Source organism: Loxodonta africana, chromosome 6 (genome assembly GCF_030014295.1).
Source record: "Loxodonta africana isolate mLoxAfr1 chromosome 6, mLoxAfr1.hap2, whole genome shotgun sequence".
Taxonomy (NCBI): Eukaryota; Metazoa; Chordata; class Mammalia; order Proboscidea; family Elephantidae; genus Loxodonta; species Loxodonta africana.
The window spans coordinates 44,725,541-44,744,405 of record NC_087347.1 but is presented as its reverse complement, the minus strand read 5'-3'; the positions used below and the strand labels follow the sequence as shown (position 1 = coordinate 44,744,405).

The window sequence follows — 18,865 nt, the reverse complement described above, 5'->3', positions numbered from 1 at the left end:
TCAAGAACTTATAATAGTGGTCTTATACAATATTTGTCCTTTTGCCTCTGACTAATTTCACTCAGCATAATGCCTTCCAGGTTCCTCCATGTTATGAAATGTTTCACAGATTCGTCACTGTTCTTTATCGATGCGTAGTATTCCATTGTGTGAATATACCACAATTTATTTACCCATTCATCCGTTGATGGACACCTTGGTTGCTTCCAGCTTTTTGCTATTGTAAACAGAGCTGCAATAAACATGGGTGTGCATATATCTGTTTGTGTGAAGGCTCTTATTTCTCTAGGGTATATTCCGAGGAGTGGGATTTCTGGGTTATATGGTAGTTCTATTTCTAACTTTTTAAGATAACGCCAGATAGATTTCCAAAGTGGTTGTACCATTTGACATTCCCACCAGCAGTGTATAAGAGTTCCAATCTCTCCACAGCCTCTCCACCATTTATTATTTTGTGTTTTTTGGATTAATGCCAGCCTTGTTGGAGTGAGATGGAATCTCATCGTAGTTTTAATTTGCATTTCTCTAATGGCTAATGATCGGGAGCATTCTCTCATGTATCTGTTAGCTGCCTGAATATCTTCTTTAGTGAAGTGCGTGTTCATATCGTTTGCCCACTTCTTGATTGGGTTGTTTGTCTTTTTGTGGTTGAGTTTTGACAGAATCATATAGATTTTAGAGATCAGGTGCTGGTCGGAGATGTCATAGCTGAAAATTCTTTCCCAGTCTGTAGGTGGTCTTTTTACTCTTTTGGTGAAGTCTTTAGATGAGCATAGGTGTTTGATTTTTAGGAGCTCCCAGTTATCGGGTTTCTCTTCTTCATTTTTGGTAATGTTTTGTATTCTGTTTATGCCTTGTATTAGGGCTCCTAACATTGTCCCTATTTTTTCTTCTATGATCTTTATCGTTTTAGTCTTTATGTTTAGGTCTTTGATCCACTTGGAGTTAGTTTTTGTGCATGGTGTGAGGTATGGGTCCTGTTTCATTTTTTTGCAAATGGATATCCAGTTATACCAGCACCATTTGTTAAAAAGACTATCTTTTCCCCAATTAACTGACACTGGGCCTTTGTCAAATATCAGCTGCTCATATGTGGATGGATTTGTATCTGGGTTCTCAATTCTGTTCCACTGGTCTATGTGTCTGTTTTTGTACCAGTACCAGGCTGTTTTGACTACTGTGGCTGTATAATAGGTTCTGAAATCAGGTAGAGTGAGGCCTCCCACTTTCTTCTTCTTTTTCAGTACTCCTTTGCTTATCCGAGGCTTCTTTCCCTTTCATATGAAGTTGGTGATTTGTTTCTCTATCACCTTAAAAAATGACATTGGAATTTGGATCGGAAGTGCATTGTATGTATAGATGGCTTTTGGTAGAATAGACATTTTTACTATGTTAAGTCTTCCTATCCATGAGCAAGGTATGTTTTTCCACTTAAGTATGTCCTTTTTAATTTCTTGTAGTGGAGCTTTGTAGTTTTCTTTGTACAGGTCTTTTACATCCTTGGTAAGATTTATTCCTAAGTATTTTATCTTCTTGGGGGCTACTGTGAATGGTATTGGTTTGGTGATTTCCTCTTCGATGTTCTTTTTGTTGATGTAGAGGAATCCAAGGGATTTTTGTATGTTTATCTTATAACCTGAGACTCTGCCAAACTCTTCTATTAGTTTCAGTAGTTTTCTGGAGGATTCCTTGGGGTTTTCTGCATATAAGATCATGTCATCTGCAAATAGAGATAATTTTTCTTCCCCTTTGCCAATCTGGATGCCCTTTATTTCTTTGTCTAGCCTAATTGCTCTGGCTAGGGCTTCTAGCACAATGTTGAATAAGAGCGATGATAAAGGGCATCCTTGTCTGGTTCCCGTTCTCAAGGGAAATGCTTTCAGACTCTCTCCATTTAGAGTGATGTTGGCTGTTGGCTTTGGATAGATGCCCTTTATTATGTTGAGGAATTTTCCTTCAATTCGTATTTTGGTGAGAGTTTTTATCATAAATGGGTGTTGGACTTCCTCAAATGCCTTTTTTGCATCGATTGATAAGATCATGTGGTTTTTGTCTTTTGTTTTATCTATATGGTGGATTACATTAATGGTTTTTCTAATATTAAACCTGCCTTGCGTACCTGGTATAAATCCCACTTGGTCGTGGTGAATTATTTTTTTGATATGTTGTTGAATTCTATTGGCTAGACTTTTGCTGAGGATTTTTGCATCTACGTTCATGAAGGATATAGGTCTGTAATTTTCTTTTTTTGTAATGTCTTTACCCGGTTTTGGTATCAGGGAGATGGTGGCTTCATAGAATGAGTTGGGTAGTATTCTGTCATTTTCTATGCTTTAAATTCCTTTAGTAGTAGTGGTGTTATCTCTTCTCTGAAAGTTTGGTAGAACTCTGCAGTATAGCCATCCGGGCCAGGGCTTTTTTTGGGGGGGAGTTTTTTGATTACTGTTTCAATCTCTTTTTTTGTTATGGGTCTATTTAGTTGTTCTACTTCTGATTGTGTTAGTTTAGGTAGGTAGTGTTTTTCCAGGAATTCATCCATTTCTTCTAGGTTTGCAAATTTGTTAGAGTACAGTTTTTCGTAATAATCTGATATGATTCTTTTAATTTCAGTTGGGTCTCCTGTGATGTGGCCCTTCTCGTTTCTTATTCGGGTTATTTGTTTCCTTTCCTGTATTTCTTTAGTCAGTCTGGCCAATGGTTTATCAATTTTGTTAATTTTTTCAAAGAACCAGCTTTTGGCTTTGTTAATTCTTTCAATTGTTTTTCTGTTCTCTAATTCATTTAGTTCAGCTCTAATTTTTATTATTTGTTTTCTTCTGGTGCCTGATGGATTCTTTTGTTGCTCACTTTCTATTTGTTCAAGTTGTAGGGACAGTTCTCTGATTTTGGCTCTTTCTTCTTTTCGTATGTGTGCATTTATTGATATAAATTGGCCTCTGAGCACTGCTTTTGCTGTGTCCCAGAGGTTTTGATAGGAAGTATTTTCATTCTCGTTGCATTCTATGAATTTCCTTATTCCCTCCTTAATGTCTTCTATAACCCAGTCTTTTTTCAGGAGGGTATTGTTCAGTTTCCAAGTATTTGATTTCTTTTCCCTAGTTTTTCTGTTATTGATTTCTACTTTTATTGCCTTGTGGTCTGAGAAGATGCTTTGTAATATTTCAATGTTTTGGATTCTGCAAAGGTTTGTTTTATGACCTAATATGTGGTCTATTCTAGAGAATGTTCCATGTGCACTAGAAAAAAAAGTATACTTTGCAGCAGTTGGGCGGAGAGTTCTGTATAAGTCAATGAGGTCGAGTTGGTTGATTGTTGTAATTAGGTCTTCCGTGTCTCTATTGAGCTGCTTACTGGATGTCCTGTCTTTCTCCGAAAGTGGTGTGTTGAAGTCTCCTACTATAATTGTGGAGGCGTCTATCTCACTTTTCAGTTCTGTTAAAATTTGATTTATGTATCTTGAAGCCCTGTCATTGGGTGCATAAATATTTAATATGGTTATATCTTCCTGATCAATTGTCCCTTTTATCATTATGTAGTGTCCTTCTTTATCCTTTGTGGTGGATTTAACTTTAAAGTCTATTTTGTCAGAAATTAATATTGCTATTCCTGCTCTTTTTTGCTTTTTGTTTGCTTGATATATTTTTTTCCATCCTTTGAGTTTTAGTTTGTTTGTGTCTCTAAGTCTAAGGTGTGTCTCTTGTAGGCAGCATATAGACGGATCGTGTTTCTTTATCCAGTCCGAGACTGTCTGTCTCTTTATTGGTGCATTTAGTCCATTTACATTCAGCGTAATTATAGATAAATAAGTGTTTAGTGTTGTCATTTTGATGCCTTTTTATGTGTGTTGTTGGCAATTTCATTTTTCCACCTACTTTTTTGTGCTGAGACGTTTTTCTTTGTAAATTGTGTGTTCCTCATTTTCATAGTATTTGACTTTATGTTTGTTGAGTCGTGATGTTTTTCTTGGCTTTTATTTTGAGTTATGGAGTTGTTATACCTCTTTGTGGTTACCTTAATATTTACCCCTATTTTTCTAAGTAAAAAACCTAACTTGTATTGTCCTATATCGCCTTGTATCCCTCTCCATATGGCAGTTCTATGCCACCTGTATTTAGTCCCTCTTTTTGATTATTGTGATCTTTTACATATTGACTTCAATGATTCCCTGTTTTGAGCATTTTTTTTTAATTAATCTTAATTTGTTTTTGTGATTTCCCTGTTTGAGTTGATATCAGGATGTTCTGTTCTGTGACCTTGTGTTGTGCTGGTATCTGATATTATTGGTTTTCTGACCAAACAATATCCTTTAGTATTTCTTGTAGCTTTGGTTTGGTTTTTGAAAATTCTCTAAGCTTGTGTTTATCTGTAAGTAGCTTAATTTCGCCTTCATATTTCAGAGAGAGTTTTGCTGGATATATGATCCTTGGCTGGCAGTTTTTCTCCTTCGGTGCTCTGTGTATGTCATCCCATTGCCTTCTTGCCTGCATGGTTTCTGCTGAGTAGTCTGAACTTATTCTTATTGATTCTCCCTTGAAGGAGACCTTTCTTTTATCCCTGGCTGCTTTTAAAATTTTCTCTTTATCTTTGGTTTTGGCAAGTTTGATGATAATATGTCTTGGTGTTTTTCTTTTTGGATCAATCTTAAATGGGGTTCGATGAGCATCTTGGATAGATATCCTTTCGTCTTTCATGATGTCAGGGAAGTTTTCTGTCAGCAGATCTTCAACTATTCTCTCTGTGTTTTCTGTCCTCCCTCCCTGTTCTGGGACTCCAATCGCACGCAAGTTATCCTTCTTGATAGAGTCCCACATGATTCTTAGGGTTTCTTCATTTTTTTTTAATTCTTTTATCTGATTTTTTTTCAGCTATGTTGGTGTTAATTCCCTGGTCCTCCAGATGTCCCAGTCTGCATTCTAATTGCTCAAGTCTGCTCCTCTGACTTCCTACTGCGTTGTCTAATTCTGTAATTTTATTGTTAATCTTTTGGATTTCTGCATGCTGTCTCTCTATGGACTCTTGCAACTTATTAATTTTTCCACTACGTTCTTAAATAATCTTTTTGAGTTCTTCAACTGTTTTATCAGTGTGTTCCTTGGCTTTTTCTGCAGATTGCCTTATTTCATTTCTGAGGTCATCCCTGATGTCTTGAAGCATTCTGTAAATTAGTTTTTTATAGTCTGTATCTGATAATTCCAGGATTGTATCTTCATTTGGGAAAGATTTTGATTCTTTTGTTTGGGGGGTTGTAGAAGCTGTCATGGTCTGCTTCTTTATGTGGTTTGATATCGACTGCTGTCTCCGAGCCATCAAAAAAAAGATATAGTAGTGATTTATTCTATATTTGCTCACTGAGTGTTATCTTGATTTGTTTTCTTTCAATATATGTGGATGGGCTACTAGATTGTGCTGTCTTGTTTGTTGTAGCCCTTGACTTACTTACGACCTATTACCAGCTAGTTTGGGCTGTTGCCAGATATATATGCCTGAGTCTATTCACTATTCTTGAGTAGAATCTGATTTTGGGTCATCAAGTGTGTGCTATACCCTAACACCTATCCACCTCGAGAAGTAGTGGTGATAGTTGTGTGCACCAGATTCTATTAGCAGCTGGGGTTCACACTCCAGGGGAGGCAGGATGCTGACAGGCTTCCCCCAAGTGTCAGTGAGGTAGGTGTGTCTCTATTCCTATAGCATCTTGGTGGGTGGGCTCTGTAGCTGTACCTTAGGCCCCCAATGCAAGTACCTCTACTGATTGGTAGGTGTCACCCTCCTTAGACCCCTAAGGCAAGAGGATAGATGGTCTGGGGGGAGCTTCAGCCCTCAGTTCCCTGTTGTGGGTCAGTTAGGGCTCTGTTGAATAAGCAGAGATATCGGACCTGGGAAACTTGTTTTTCCAGTAAATCCACTGAAAAAATGCAGTCAGATCCCTTTCAGAACTGCCTTTGCATTATAAAAACCCCCTTGTTCCCTGTAAGGATGAAAGCCCGAGATTTGGATCATATATACTTGGCTGGAGCTGGTTCTGTGTTTTTAGTCCAATTAGGGAATGATTTTTGGTCCCTCGGTTTTTTGTGGTTGCTTCTCTCAGGCTGGAAGAATGGGTTAGGAAAAGACCAAAAAAAAAAAAAAAAAGGGAAAAGCAAAGCTGCGGAGCTGGAGCCGTTCTCCCTCTGGCTCAGGATATTCCAATGTTAATGAAGCCACCTGGGAAGGGGAGGGGAGGTTTCAGAAAAACAGCAGAGAGTAGCACCCCGGTATATAGCCAAAGTTGCTTATCTTGCTTGGGATGACTATTTTATCTGAGATTCCTGAGGGGCGTGTAGCCTATGTATGCTGGCTGTGTGGAGATTGTCCCTGAGGGTCTGGCCCGCTGAAGCTGCGGTCAGATCCTCCGCTGCCAGTCCAAAGCCCAGTGTCAAGGTTCCCCTGCTGGGACACTGCACTCCCGGCTCCAAAATCAGTTGCTGTGTCCTGGGGACTTCTCGTCCTGCCAGCTGCGTCGCCGCACCGCCTACGCAGACCAGCTGGGCCCCCTCCCGGGGTCATTTCGGGGGGTAGGGCTGTGCCCCGTGTTTGTGCCGTGGCCGGATGCCACGTTCAGCTCCCCTGTGCCCAGTCCAAAGCCCGGCGCCAAGGTTCCCCGGCTGGGACGCTGCACTCCCGGCTCCAAAACCAGTCACTGCCTCCCGGGGACTTCTCCTCCCACCAGCCGCGTGGCCATGCCACCCACGTAGACCGGCTGGGCCCCCTCCCGGGGTCAGTTCAGGGGGGTAGGGCTGTGCCCTGTGTTTGCGCCGTCACAGATGTCGTGCTCAGCTCCCCTGCTCCCAGCCCTAAGCCCGGCGCCAAGGTTACCTGACTGGGACGTTGGCTTCAGGCTCCGAAAACAGTCACTGCTTCCCCGTAGTTGTTCGTTCTCTGTCTCTGTCACTCAGGTCAACTCTTTAAATCTGTGTTTCTTGTTCAGGGTTCGTAGATTGTCATGTATGTGATCGATTCACTTGTTTTTCTGAGTCTTTGTTGCAAGAGGGATCCGAGGTAGCATCTACCTAGTCGGCCATCTTGGCCCCAACCTCCGAGAGATTATTTTGAAAAGCATTTTAAGAACGTTTTATTTCCCGTTACAGGCTTATGCTTTTTCAGATATCAGAAGATGTAACGAAAAAAGACTTTAATTCGTTCAAGTTTATTTTGGGCCAGAATTATCTCAAATGTAATATGGATTATGACTCGGTAAGACCTGTTACTCCACCAAGTTTTAAAAATCAGAGTAATTTGTGGGAGTTGGTCGGGTGGTGGGAATTTAAAAATGGAGGAAACATGGATTCTCACATTTTTAGCTAGGACCTAATGGTTTTAAAAGAAGCCTGTCATTGATCACATGAGTTGAGGTACAATTCCTTCGTAAACTGTCAAGTGCCACTCTAAATTATCATAAACAAGTCACAGACAGAAGAAAGAACATAAAGGCTAGTTTTTAGACTTTGCACAGACCACTGTGGAGACAATCAGAGTTAAGGAACACAGCTGTGTGTCTCAGACATCCGCACTTTTGCCTACGAGTTAGGCAATGCAAGAGTGGACCCAGGTCATTGTAGCCAGAGCCAGAGGCAATGTCAATAGTGTAAGACACACCCAGCACTGTCACCATGACAAGGCTTTTGAGGCCTCAGTCTTGCAGTTCAGACAGTTTCAGTCATCATGTAAAGCCAGTTCACGAACTGCTTCAGCCCAAAGAATGGAGTAAAATCTGAGATGGTTTTCTCTTATCCACTTACTTAGTTCTTTCTGAGCCAAAGTCAGAAAGCACAGAGGTACCCAAGGATCTGTCCTTCACCTAGGACATATTTTTCTGTCTTTGGAGCATCAAGTTAGGAAAAGAGGAGAGGCTCTTGGATTGGAAAAGGTGGAAGAAAATGAAAAATCCCTCTCTCAAATCAAGATGGCTTCATCCACGCTTCTCACTATATTTTTCTGCTCTCAGTCATTGCTAGATACATTCATAGAGATGGAGAAGAAAGGTATCCTCGGGGAAAAATACCTAGAAACCCTGAAAAGTGTATGCAGATTAATTGATGAGAACCTACTGAAGAAAATCAAAGACTATGAAGACCAAGACAGAGGTGGGAATATCCCAATGTCTGTTATTTGGAATTTTTTTCACAATTGAAAAATTAATTTATGCCACAATGTCTCTAACTAAAATGTTTTTGTTGTTTCTATTGTATTGCTTTCAATATAGAGGAAAGAATGAGCCCTAAAGGAAGTTCAGAAAAAATTCTAAATGTAATACATGGAACAACCTTTATTATTTTATTACTTTTTATTATTCTCATTGCTCCCCTTCATGACCTTCCACATTCATACTTTGATGGACCTGCTATACTAATAACAGAATAAAAGCTCAGTAGCCACTTTTAGTCATCATCTTTATTGAAGGAGGGCGTTATAGATGTCAAAATCGACACTTCTAGCAACCTGAAGCAAACAGGTTGGAAAATTGCATCAATGGCAGCATTTTCCCTTCCTGGCCTTGAGATTTGCTAACTCCACTTTCATTTACATGAAGTTAAAATGAAAAATTGGGGCTCATCTGCATTTATTCTGCCCATTGTTGCTTGTGTTAACTCATTAGACAGCTTGCTCAATGTACTTTTCAGACCTTTTTTTGTCAAAGCAAAACCAGTTTCCTCTGCATTTCAGGTCAAAGGCCCTTAACTATGGGTGAGCAATTGTCCTGGCTTTTTGGTGAGTACAGGCACCTCCTCTCTTCTCCTGATCTTGAGCATCTCCTCCATTGGCCTGCATCTTATCCTCACACTCCAGCCAAATAAGACACAGTTTTCAGTCCTGTCTATCATTTTTCTACCCTAGTAAACTTGGCCAGAGAATGGAGAAAGAAATCTTTCAAAATATTAATCAGTAGCAAATTTTTTCTTTTTTAGAAAGTAATGTACATTCACTGTAGAAAATACAAAAATAGAAAAAAGTATAACAACCAAAATAAAAACCACTAGTAATCCTTTTACCCTACAGGCAATATTATTATTTTTGTACTTTTCCTCACTGTTGCGCGTATAAAACAATTTGGGAATCATACTATATACTTCATAGTATATTTCCTACTTTGGCTTTATTTTACATAAACCTCTTCCTCTCCACCCTTTTTAAGGTGTTCTCTCCATCTCCAGACTGTCTGAACTCCAAATTTCTGAGAGAGTGGGAGTGGAACAAACATTATTTTTTCTTTTGAATCACTAATTTATAATGATAAAAAAATAGTGCCTGCTAAAGGATTTATTAAGGCATTTCTTACACTCTGGCCACGTGAATAAAAGCATAGTAGTGTTGGGTTGTGGGAATAATATTCCTCTGGAAACTAGACAAAAAGGACTTTGACTTCATAGGTCTACAAGTAAATAAGTGAAAACACACCAAGTCCACTGAGTCTTTCTGAAGACGTAAGTTACAATTTTCCAAATGTGTCATTTCTTATTCACAAATGCATGTTGTTGTGTGCTGTCGAGTCAATTCTGACTCATAGCAAACCTATAGGACAGAGTAGAACTGCTTTATAGGGTTTCCTAGGTTGTGATCCTCAGGGGAGCAGATTGACTGGTCTTTTCTCCCTCGGAGCCACTGATGGTTTCTAACCGTTGACATTTTGGCTAAGCAGCACTTTAACCATTGCACCACCAGAGCTTCTTCACTAATGCATATTAAAAAAAAAAAAAAAACCCAATGCCATCATTCCGACTTGTAGCAACCCAAAAGCAACCATACGGGATAGAAGAGAATTTCTCCATAGGATTTCCAAGACTGTAAATCTTTATGGAAGCAGACTGCCACATCTTTTTTCTGTGGAGCAGTTGATGGGTTCGAACTGCTGACATTTCAGTTAGCAACTGAGCGCTTAACCACTGTGACACCAGGGCCCCTACAAATGCATAAACCTTACCAAATCTCACTCTGAATAATGTCTTTTTTCATTGGTTTTAGTTGTGGGACTTCTCGACCACTATCGGGCATGTCCTTTTGTTAGGACTAGAATGGCCTCTCTTCAGGAAAAATGAAAGTTTCACAGGTGCGTTGAAGTCTCCAATTTCCTCCCTGTCCTTAAATGGCATAATCTATGTATATCATGATTTAGTTTGGGTAGCTACCAGATAAATCAAGGGGCTGGGCAGTCCTTGCAGAGGTTCTGATGGCCTAAATGGGGAGCGTCTTTGCAGGGAAACTGTTAGAATTGGTGAGCAGGCAGAAAGAAAAACCTCCCAGTGTTGCCCAAAGTTACAAACAAGCCTTAAATTTACTCCAGTCAACTTTTGACTTGGTATTCAAAAAGCATTCTCATGTGCGATTAGATCAAACATCAAAGACAGGTCACCCAATCAGATACTGTTATCTGTAGAGTTTCCAGGACCGCTAACAAAGAAGCATCTCTCACCGATCAACATGCTGAATTCTGAAACTTAAGCTAAAAGAGAATCTTTAGGAAGCTTTGAGACAACAATGCTATTTGCTAAGAGTGCCTACTCAACTGTTAGCCTAAAACATCACTGATTTGCTGAGGTCAACAAGAGATCAAGAGATTTCAGGACTGTGGAGCCCTGAAGTTGGGGTGGCCAAAAAACAGTACGAGAAGATTAATTTACCCACTCTTCATTCATTCAGTAATTATTATTAAGTATTGATATGTTAATCAGTATTGGATGTAGGTGGGCAATTTGTGCTAAATGTAGAAGAGTAATTAAGTTTGAGTAGCCTTAAGATACATCCAGAAGACAAACATAATTAAGAGGAAATTCCATTTTGTGTCTCTCGAAGATTAGTATAGACCATCTAATTCATAAACCACAGGTCATTTCTTACAGTTCCCCTTTCTGTCTAATCATGTATTTCAAATCTCACCTCTCAGTAACAACCACTTAGCCTCAAGATTCTTTCCAGTAAGAACCCACACAGCATTTGGGTCTCTCTTTCCTATCTATTTTAGTTCTTTATTCATTTAATTCTACTTAACTTCTCTGGAGGCAAGAACCTCTTTCTCTTCTTTCTTTCCTCCTCCTTTTTCTTTCTCTTCTTTATTTCTCCATTTTTCTCATTATTTAATTTTCTATAAATAGGGAAGCCCCTAAAATGACCTAGTAAGCAAGTGTCCTTTTCCTTTTCCATCCTTCTCTTTCATCCTGTCTCTCTCTCCCCTCATCATTCTCCCAACTCAGCATTGGAGGAACTGGCTGGCAAAAGATGGCACAGGAGGAGAAAAGAATGAGTAAAGATGATAAGTGGTGGTGGCTGCATAGAGGCAGAGATGGGGTAGGGTGGGAACATGTTAATAAATCTTGTCCAGTATCTACTTTGAAGAGTGCATTGCTTATAAGGGAAGCAGATACAAGAATAAATAATTATAACGCAGCGTAACAAGACCAACAGCAGTACTGAGTTCAAAGTACCCATAGGAATGTAATTAACTATAGCTGGAACTATGCTCAAACATAACAATGATTATGAGGATGGCACAGGACCGGGCAGGGTTTTGTCCTGTTGTACGTAGCGTCACTATGAATATGGAACTGACTTGATGGCACCTAACACAACAGCACAGCTGGAGCCTTCAGGGTTGGGGCACATATCTTGAGCGATCCTGATGTGGGGAGTGTAGGTGCATAAAATTCCTCTAGGGAACCACTAAAGAGGGGAAAGTTAAATTGTGGTGGAAACAGTAGCAAAGCTCCCTTGCTTTATAGTCAGATTTAGAGCCCAACCTCTGAATGTGCATAAACTGTTTGTTTAAATGTAAGCCCTGTAATAAGTCTTTGTTTTCCATATTTCCAGCTAGGTTCACCCATTGTTGCATAATAACTACCCAAAACATAGTGCTGTAAAGCAACGATCATGTTACTTATTGCTCATGATTGTATTGCTGGCTGGCCTGGCTCAATTTAGATGATTTGTCTCTGCTCCACTCATTGTTGCCTGGGCCCACTCAAGTGTATAGACTGGAGAAACCAAGATGATATCACTCATTTGTCTTGTCCCTCAGCAGGAATAGCAGGAATGATGGAGCACTTTCTCCTTGTGGTCTTTTATCCTCTGAGGCCTCTCTCTCCTCTTGGTTTTTTAACTGCCAGGGCCTCTCTTTCTCTCCACATGGTCTCCCTAGAAGGATCACCAAAGGTCTTTACATGCTGGCTCAAGGCTTCAAGACAGCAAAAATTGGAATCTATAAGATGTTTCGAGGCCTAACATCTAAAGTTGTATGTTACTTGCATTGCATTCTATTGGTCAAAGAAAGTCACAGGGTTGTTGTTAGGTGCCATGGGGTCGGTTTCAACTCGTAGCAACACTATGTACAACAGAACAAAACACTGCATCCTCACAATCATTGCTATATTTGAGGCCATTGTTACAGTGTCAATTCATCTGGTTGAGGGTCTTCCTCTTTTTCACTGACCCTCTACTTTACCAAGCATGATGTTCTTCTCCAGGAACTGTTCCTTCCTGATAAGATGTCCAAAGTATGTGTGGTGACATCTCACCATCCTCACTTCTAAGGAGCATTCTGGTTGTTCTTCTTCCGAGACAGATTTGTTTGTCCTTCTGGCAGTCCATGGTATATTGAATGTTCTTTGCCAAGACCATAAGTCAAAAGTGTCAATTCTTCTTCGGTCTTCCTTATTCCTTCTCCAGCTTTCACATGCACAGGAGGCGACTGAAAATACCATGGCTTGAGTCAGGTGCACTTTAGCCCTCAAAGTGGTCTTTGCGTTTGAAACTTTAAAGAGGTCTTTTGCTACAGATTTGCCCAATACAATACATCATTTGATTTCTTGATTACTGCTTCCATGGGTGTTGATTGTGGATTCAAGTAAAATGAATTCCTTGACAACTTCAGTATTTTCTCCATTTATCATGATGTTGGTTATTGGTCCAGTTGTGAGGGTTTTTGTTTTCTTTATGTTAACATGCAATCCATACTGAAGGCTATAGTCTTTAATCTTCGTCAGTAAGTGCTTCAAATCCTCTTCACACTCAGCAAGTGAGGTTGTGTCATCTGCATAATGCAGGTCGTTAGTGAGTCTTCCTCCAATCCTGATGCCTTGTTCTTCTTCACACAGTCCAGCTTCTCGGGTTATTTGCTCAGCATAGGGATTGAACATGTATGGTGAAAGGATACAACCCTGACACACACCTTTCCTGATTGTAAGCCATGCAGTAGCCCCTCGTTCTGTTGAACGACTGCCTCTTGGTCTACGTACTAGTTCCTCATGAGCGCCATTAAGTGCTCTGGAATTCCCATTCTTTGCAACGTTATCCGTAATTTGTTATGATCCACACAGCCAAATGCCTTTGCTTAGTCAATAAAACACAGGTAAACATCTTTCTGGTATTCTCTGCTTTCAGCCAAGATCCACCTGCAAGATATTTTGAAGCCTAACCTCTACAGTTGCATGCTACTTCCACTGCATGTTATTGGTCAAAGAAAGTCACAGGGACTTTTCCCAATTTCCCAAAGTTAAAAGGAGAAAAAATCCACAGTTTGATGGGAAGAGTGAGAGTCACATTACAGAGGGACACACATGACAGGAAGAATTGTAGCAGCTATCTTTGGAAGCTAACTTTAGAGCAATTTGAGAGGCTGTACTCTGGCCCCACCAATTCAAATCCCTTCACATGCAAAACCTATGTAAACGGAAAAGGTTCAAACTGGAGGTATTCATGTCAGACTAAGAATGATGGGGCCAACATTCATTCTCAGGAAACGAAAGGTCAGTATGGAAACCATTTAAGGAAGAGTGTGTCAAGATGCAAACGACTGTTCTCGGGAATAATGTGTTCATAACTAACCAACCAGTCAGGATGTAAACTATTTGGGAAAAATGTGTAAACAACTGGCTCTTGGAACCAACTACAATCATGAATGTTGTTGTTGTTGTTAGGTGCTGTCGAGTTGATTCCGACTCATAGCAACCCTATGTACAACAGAACGAAACACTGCTGGGTCCTGGGCCATCCTCACGATCATTGTTATGCTTGAGCCCATTGTTGCGACGACTGTGTCAATCAATCTTGTGGAGGGTCCTCCTTTTTTTTGCTGACGCTCTACGTTACCAAGCATGATGTCCTTCTCCAGGGACTGGTCCCTCCTAATAACGTGTCCAATGGATGTTTGCAGCTGTTTCTTCTCATTTTGAGTCATGCCACATCAGCAAACGAAGCTCCTGAAAACTTAATGCCAGCCACGTCATTAAGATCAACTCTACTCTGAGGAAGTGGTCTTCCCCAGTGGTCTTTCGAGTGCTTTCTAATCTGAGGGGCTCATCTTCTGGCATTATATCAGATGATGTTCCACTGCTATTCATAAGGTTTCCACTGGCTAATTTTTTTGGAAGTAGACCAACAGGTCCTTCTTCCTAGTCTTAGCCTGGAAGCTCTGCTGAATCCTGCCTACCAGCAGTGACTCTGCTGATGTTTGAATACCAGTGGCATAACTTCCAGTATCACAGCAAAATACAAGCCTCCACAGTATGACAAACTGACAGATGCATGGGGGACAACCATGAATAGCTGATGACAATTCTATGATCAAGTATGACTAAACTGGCTGAACCAAGTGGCCTACCTTTACATTTCAGAGGACTTCAAGCTGAAGCTGATTTTATTTATAATCTTATTTATGAACAATCATTAACCTCCCTCACCTTGCCATTGTTCTCTACGTATGTAGACGCATCTTTCTACTTGAACAATGGAGCACTTTGTATTTTTACCTAGTGTTGCCCAGCTATAGCTGTTATTATTCCTCAATAAAAATATTCTTCTTTCATTAACAGAGTGTTATTGATTGAATTTTGTTCCCCGAGAAATGTATCAATTTGGCTGGGCCATGATTCCTTATATTGTGTGATTTTCCTATACATTGTAAATCCTGCCTCTATGATGTTAATGAGGGAGGATGGGCGGCAGTTGTGTTAATGAAACAGGACTCAATCTACGAGATTGGATCATGTTTTGAGGCAATCTCTTGAGATATAAAAGAGAGAAGCAAGCTGAGAGACAAGGATCTCATACCACCAAGAAAGGAGCAGTGACCAGAGCAGAGTGCTTCCTTTGGACCCAGAGTCCCTGTGCAGAGAAGGCCGACAGAGAGAGAATGCCTTCTCCTGGAGCTGACAGCCTGAATTTGGAGTTTTAGCCTACTTTACCGTGAGGAAATAAATATCTCTTTTTTAAAGCTATCCACTTGTGGTATTTCTGTTATAGCAGCACTAGATGACTAAGACATAGTATAAGATTTTCTTTGTTGACATCTACCATATTTTTATGCAAATAATGTGCACCTTCTATGTTTGTTTGCCAACAAAGCCCTCCCCCCAGAGGTATTTTTGTAAGCATCCTATGCTAATTTTCTTACATGTTGCTGTGAAAAAAATTAGCGTAGCACACTTACAAGAAAACCTCATGGGGGAAGGCGTGATTGGCAAACAAATGTAGAAAGTGCACATGTGCACATTATTTGCATACAAATACAGTATTCATCTCCTCCATCAAAAGTCTTGTAGAATTATGACTTTGGCTTTAAGCTGAGAATCTCATCATGTAAATCAAGTCTAGATGCAGATGAGGTTCCTTGGGTGCAGTTGCTCAGGTATGTTTCTCTTATTTCAGAGACTTGTGCCCTAAAGAGACAAGTTGTCTGTCCCCAGACATGCCCTTTCAAAAAGAGGAAAAACAAAACACGTATAGTATTCACTGATCTGTAATAATTCTGAAATTCAGCTGGATAGGTGTCTCCTATCCCCCCTATTCTAAAGACAGAAAATATTGCTGGCTTAGGACCCAGTTCTGCTCCCTGGGAGAGGTTTCCTAATCTATTATTTTCTAAGACTCTGTGATGGTTAATGTTAAGTGTCTAGTTGGCTACAGCCACTGCTGAGTGCCCAATCTGCCAACAGTAGAGACGAACAGTGGGTCCCCAATATGACACCATTCCCCTGGGCAATCAGCCAGTAACCAGGTGGCAAATTGGTATGTTGGACTGCTTCCATCACGGAAAAGGCTGCGTTTTGTTCTCACTGGGATAGATACTTACTCTGGATATGGATTTACCTTCCCTGCATGCAATGCTTCTGCCAAAGCTACCATTCATGGACTTACAGAATGCCTCATCAACCATCATGGTATCCCACACAGCATTACTTTGGATCAAGGAACTCACTTCACAGCAAATGAAGGGCACCAGTAGGCCCATGCTCATGGAATTCACTGGTCTTGCCACATTCCCCACCATCCTGAAGCAGATGGCTTGATAAAATGACGGAATGCCTTCTAAAGACACAGGTACAGCACCAGCCAGGTAGCAGTACCTAGTATGGTTGGGACAGTGTTCTCTAGCAGGCTATACGTACTGTAAACCAGCATCCCAACATATAGTGCTGCTTCTTCCGTAGCCAGGATTCATGGGCCCAGGAATCAAGCAGTGGAAAAGAAAGTGGTACCACTCACTGTTACCCCTAATGACCCACTAGCAGAATTTTTGCTTCCTATCCCTGCGACCCTATGCTCTGTGGGTCTAGAGGTCTCAGTTCCAATAAGAGGAGATGAACAACAGCCTCCATATATAAAAGTTATTATTTCATAATGACACAGGGAAAGGTAAGATAAAGACCTGGTTGGTACAAGTTTTATTTTCTAATACTGGTGGAGTTCAGTTTGTTTATCCAGTGCATAAAATCAAGACTCTTAGAAATAACAGCTAGAAAATAAACTTTCTTTTGTGAAGCTGAATAATTATAAAATAAACTATAATCGGATGCTAGAAAGATCTTTGCAGACATATCAGTGTAAATACTTATAGTTCATTTGTAATGTAGAATTATCCTTGAAGCGTTTAACTGGGTTAAATTTTGAAATTATAATAGCTTTTTCTGAGAGAGGAAACCCTGGTGGCGTAGGGGTTAAGTGCTACTACAGCTGCTAGCCAAGAGGTCGGCAGTTGGAATCCGCTAGGCACTGCTTGGGAACTCTATGGGGCAGTTCTGCTCTGTCCTGTAGGCTCACAATGAGTCAGAATCGACTCAGCTGCAGTGGGTTTGGTTTTGGTTTTTTTTTTCTAGGAGAGGAAAAATCTAGGAAGCAGAGGGTTTTACAAGCCTGTGATGGGTAACCCCCTTCCCCTCAAAAAAACCCAACCCTGTGCCGTCGAGTCAATTCTGACTCATAGTGATATTATAGGACAGAGTAGAACTGCCCCATAGAGTTTCCAAGGAGCACCTGGCAGATTTAGGTTAGCAGCCATAGCACTTAACCACTATGCCACCAGGGTTTCCTGTGGGTAGCCTCAGCAAATTATGACCTGAGCCAAATTATGACCTGCCTGCCACCTACTTTTGTAAATTAGGTTTTATTGCAACAAAATCATGCCTATTTGTTTACAGGTTGTCTGACTGCTTTCCCACTACAACAACAGAATCGAACAGTTGTAACAGAGACCATATTGTCACAAAGCCTAAAATATGTACTATGTGCCCTTGACAGAAAAGTTTGCTGACTAATGTTTATTGCCTTCTTCTGAAAGGGGATTATCTTGGAATAGATGAGAAGAGGTGAAAATTTCTGCCTACAGAGAAAAGTTATCTAATGCAATTTTCTCGTATTCTGTTTCTCCTCCTCACGTAACTTGCAAAATATTTTCATGGAGTTGGAGAAGAGGATTATCCTGGGAAAACAAAACCAAATCAATAAGAGCCTTTTGAAGAAAATCAAAGACTGAGAAGAATTAAGCAGAGGTAAAAGTAAAACAAAACAGCTTCACTGAGGTATAATTTCCAAACCATAAAATTCACCCATTTTAAGTATACGGTTCACTGATTTTTAGCAAATTTATAGAATTGTGCAACCTTAACCACATCCTGTTTTAGAACACCGCCATCACACCAAACAGTTCCTTCGTTCCTGTTTGCAATCAGTCCCCACTGTAATTTTCCCCAGACCAGGCAACCAGGGATTCTGCTTTCTTTATCTATAGATTTGTCTCTTCTAAAAATTTGAAATAAGGGGAATCATACAATATATAGTCTTAAGTGACTGGCTTTTTCACAGAGCATGTTTTTAAAGTTCATCTATGTTGTAACATGTATGAGTACTTTGTTCCTTTATATTACTGAACAGTGTTCCATTTTGTGTATCCATTCATCAGGTATTGGACATTTGGATTATTTCCAGTTTGGGACTATTAGCTACGATAATGCTATGAGCCCTCACGTACAAGTCTATGTTTTCATTTTGGGGTGGGAGGGAAGTAGATACCTAGGAGTGGACTGAGTCATATGGGAAGTACATGTTTAACTCTTCAAGGAAGTGCCAAGCTGTTTGCTCAAGTGTCTGTACCATTTTATATTCTCACCAGCAATGTACAAGTGTTCTAGTTTCTCTGCATCCTTACCAGAACTTGGTATTGTCAGTATTTTTTATTATAGCCATTTTAGTAGTGTGTGAGGTCAGTGGTGCTTCAGTGGTAGAATTTTCGCCTTCCATGTGAGAGACCCAAGTTCAATTACCAGCCAACACACCTTATGTGCAGCCATCACCCGTCTGTCAGTGGAGGGTTGCATGTTGTTCTGATGCTGAACAGGTCTTCGCAGAGCTTCCAAGCTAAGACAGACGTGGAAGAAAGACCTGGAGATCTATTTCCAAAAAATCAGCCAATGAAAACCCTATGGATCATAACAATCTGATCCCATTGTGCACTGGGTGCCCATGAGTAGGGGGGTTTGACTCGACAGCAGCTAAGTAGCTGTGGGTAAAAAAAAAAAAAAAAAAAAAACCGTTGCGGTCAAGTTGATTCCAACTCATAGTGTTT

General features: G+C 40.4%; 1 protein-coding gene across 7 annotated transcripts in view; it reads left to right on the top strand.

Annotated features, from left to right (window-relative positions):
* LOC100663010 (caspase-8-like) overlaps positions 1 to 18,865 on the top strand; it is a 92,196-nt gene that overhangs the window by 67,145 nt on the left and 6,186 nt on the right. For 3 of the 7 annotated variants that reach the window (XM_023542385.2, XM_023542383.2, XM_064286815.1), the window contains 4 exons: positions 7,128 to 7,233; positions 7,985 to 8,123; positions 8,704 to 8,748; positions 10,000 to 17,792. In XM_023542385.2, coding sequence (XP_023398153.2) covers positions 7,128 to 7,233; positions 7,985 to 8,123; positions 8,704 to 8,748; positions 10,000 to 10,073 — 364 coding nt within the window. In that variant the 3' untranslated portion in view covers positions 10,074 to 17,792. Of the gene's footprint in view, positions 1 to 7,127; positions 7,234 to 7,984; positions 8,124 to 8,703; positions 8,749 to 9,999; positions 17,823 to 18,865 lie in introns of all 7 variants that reach the window. The other 4 variants (XM_023542379.2, XM_064286817.1, XM_023542377.2 and 1 more) reach the window with 4 other exon arrangements.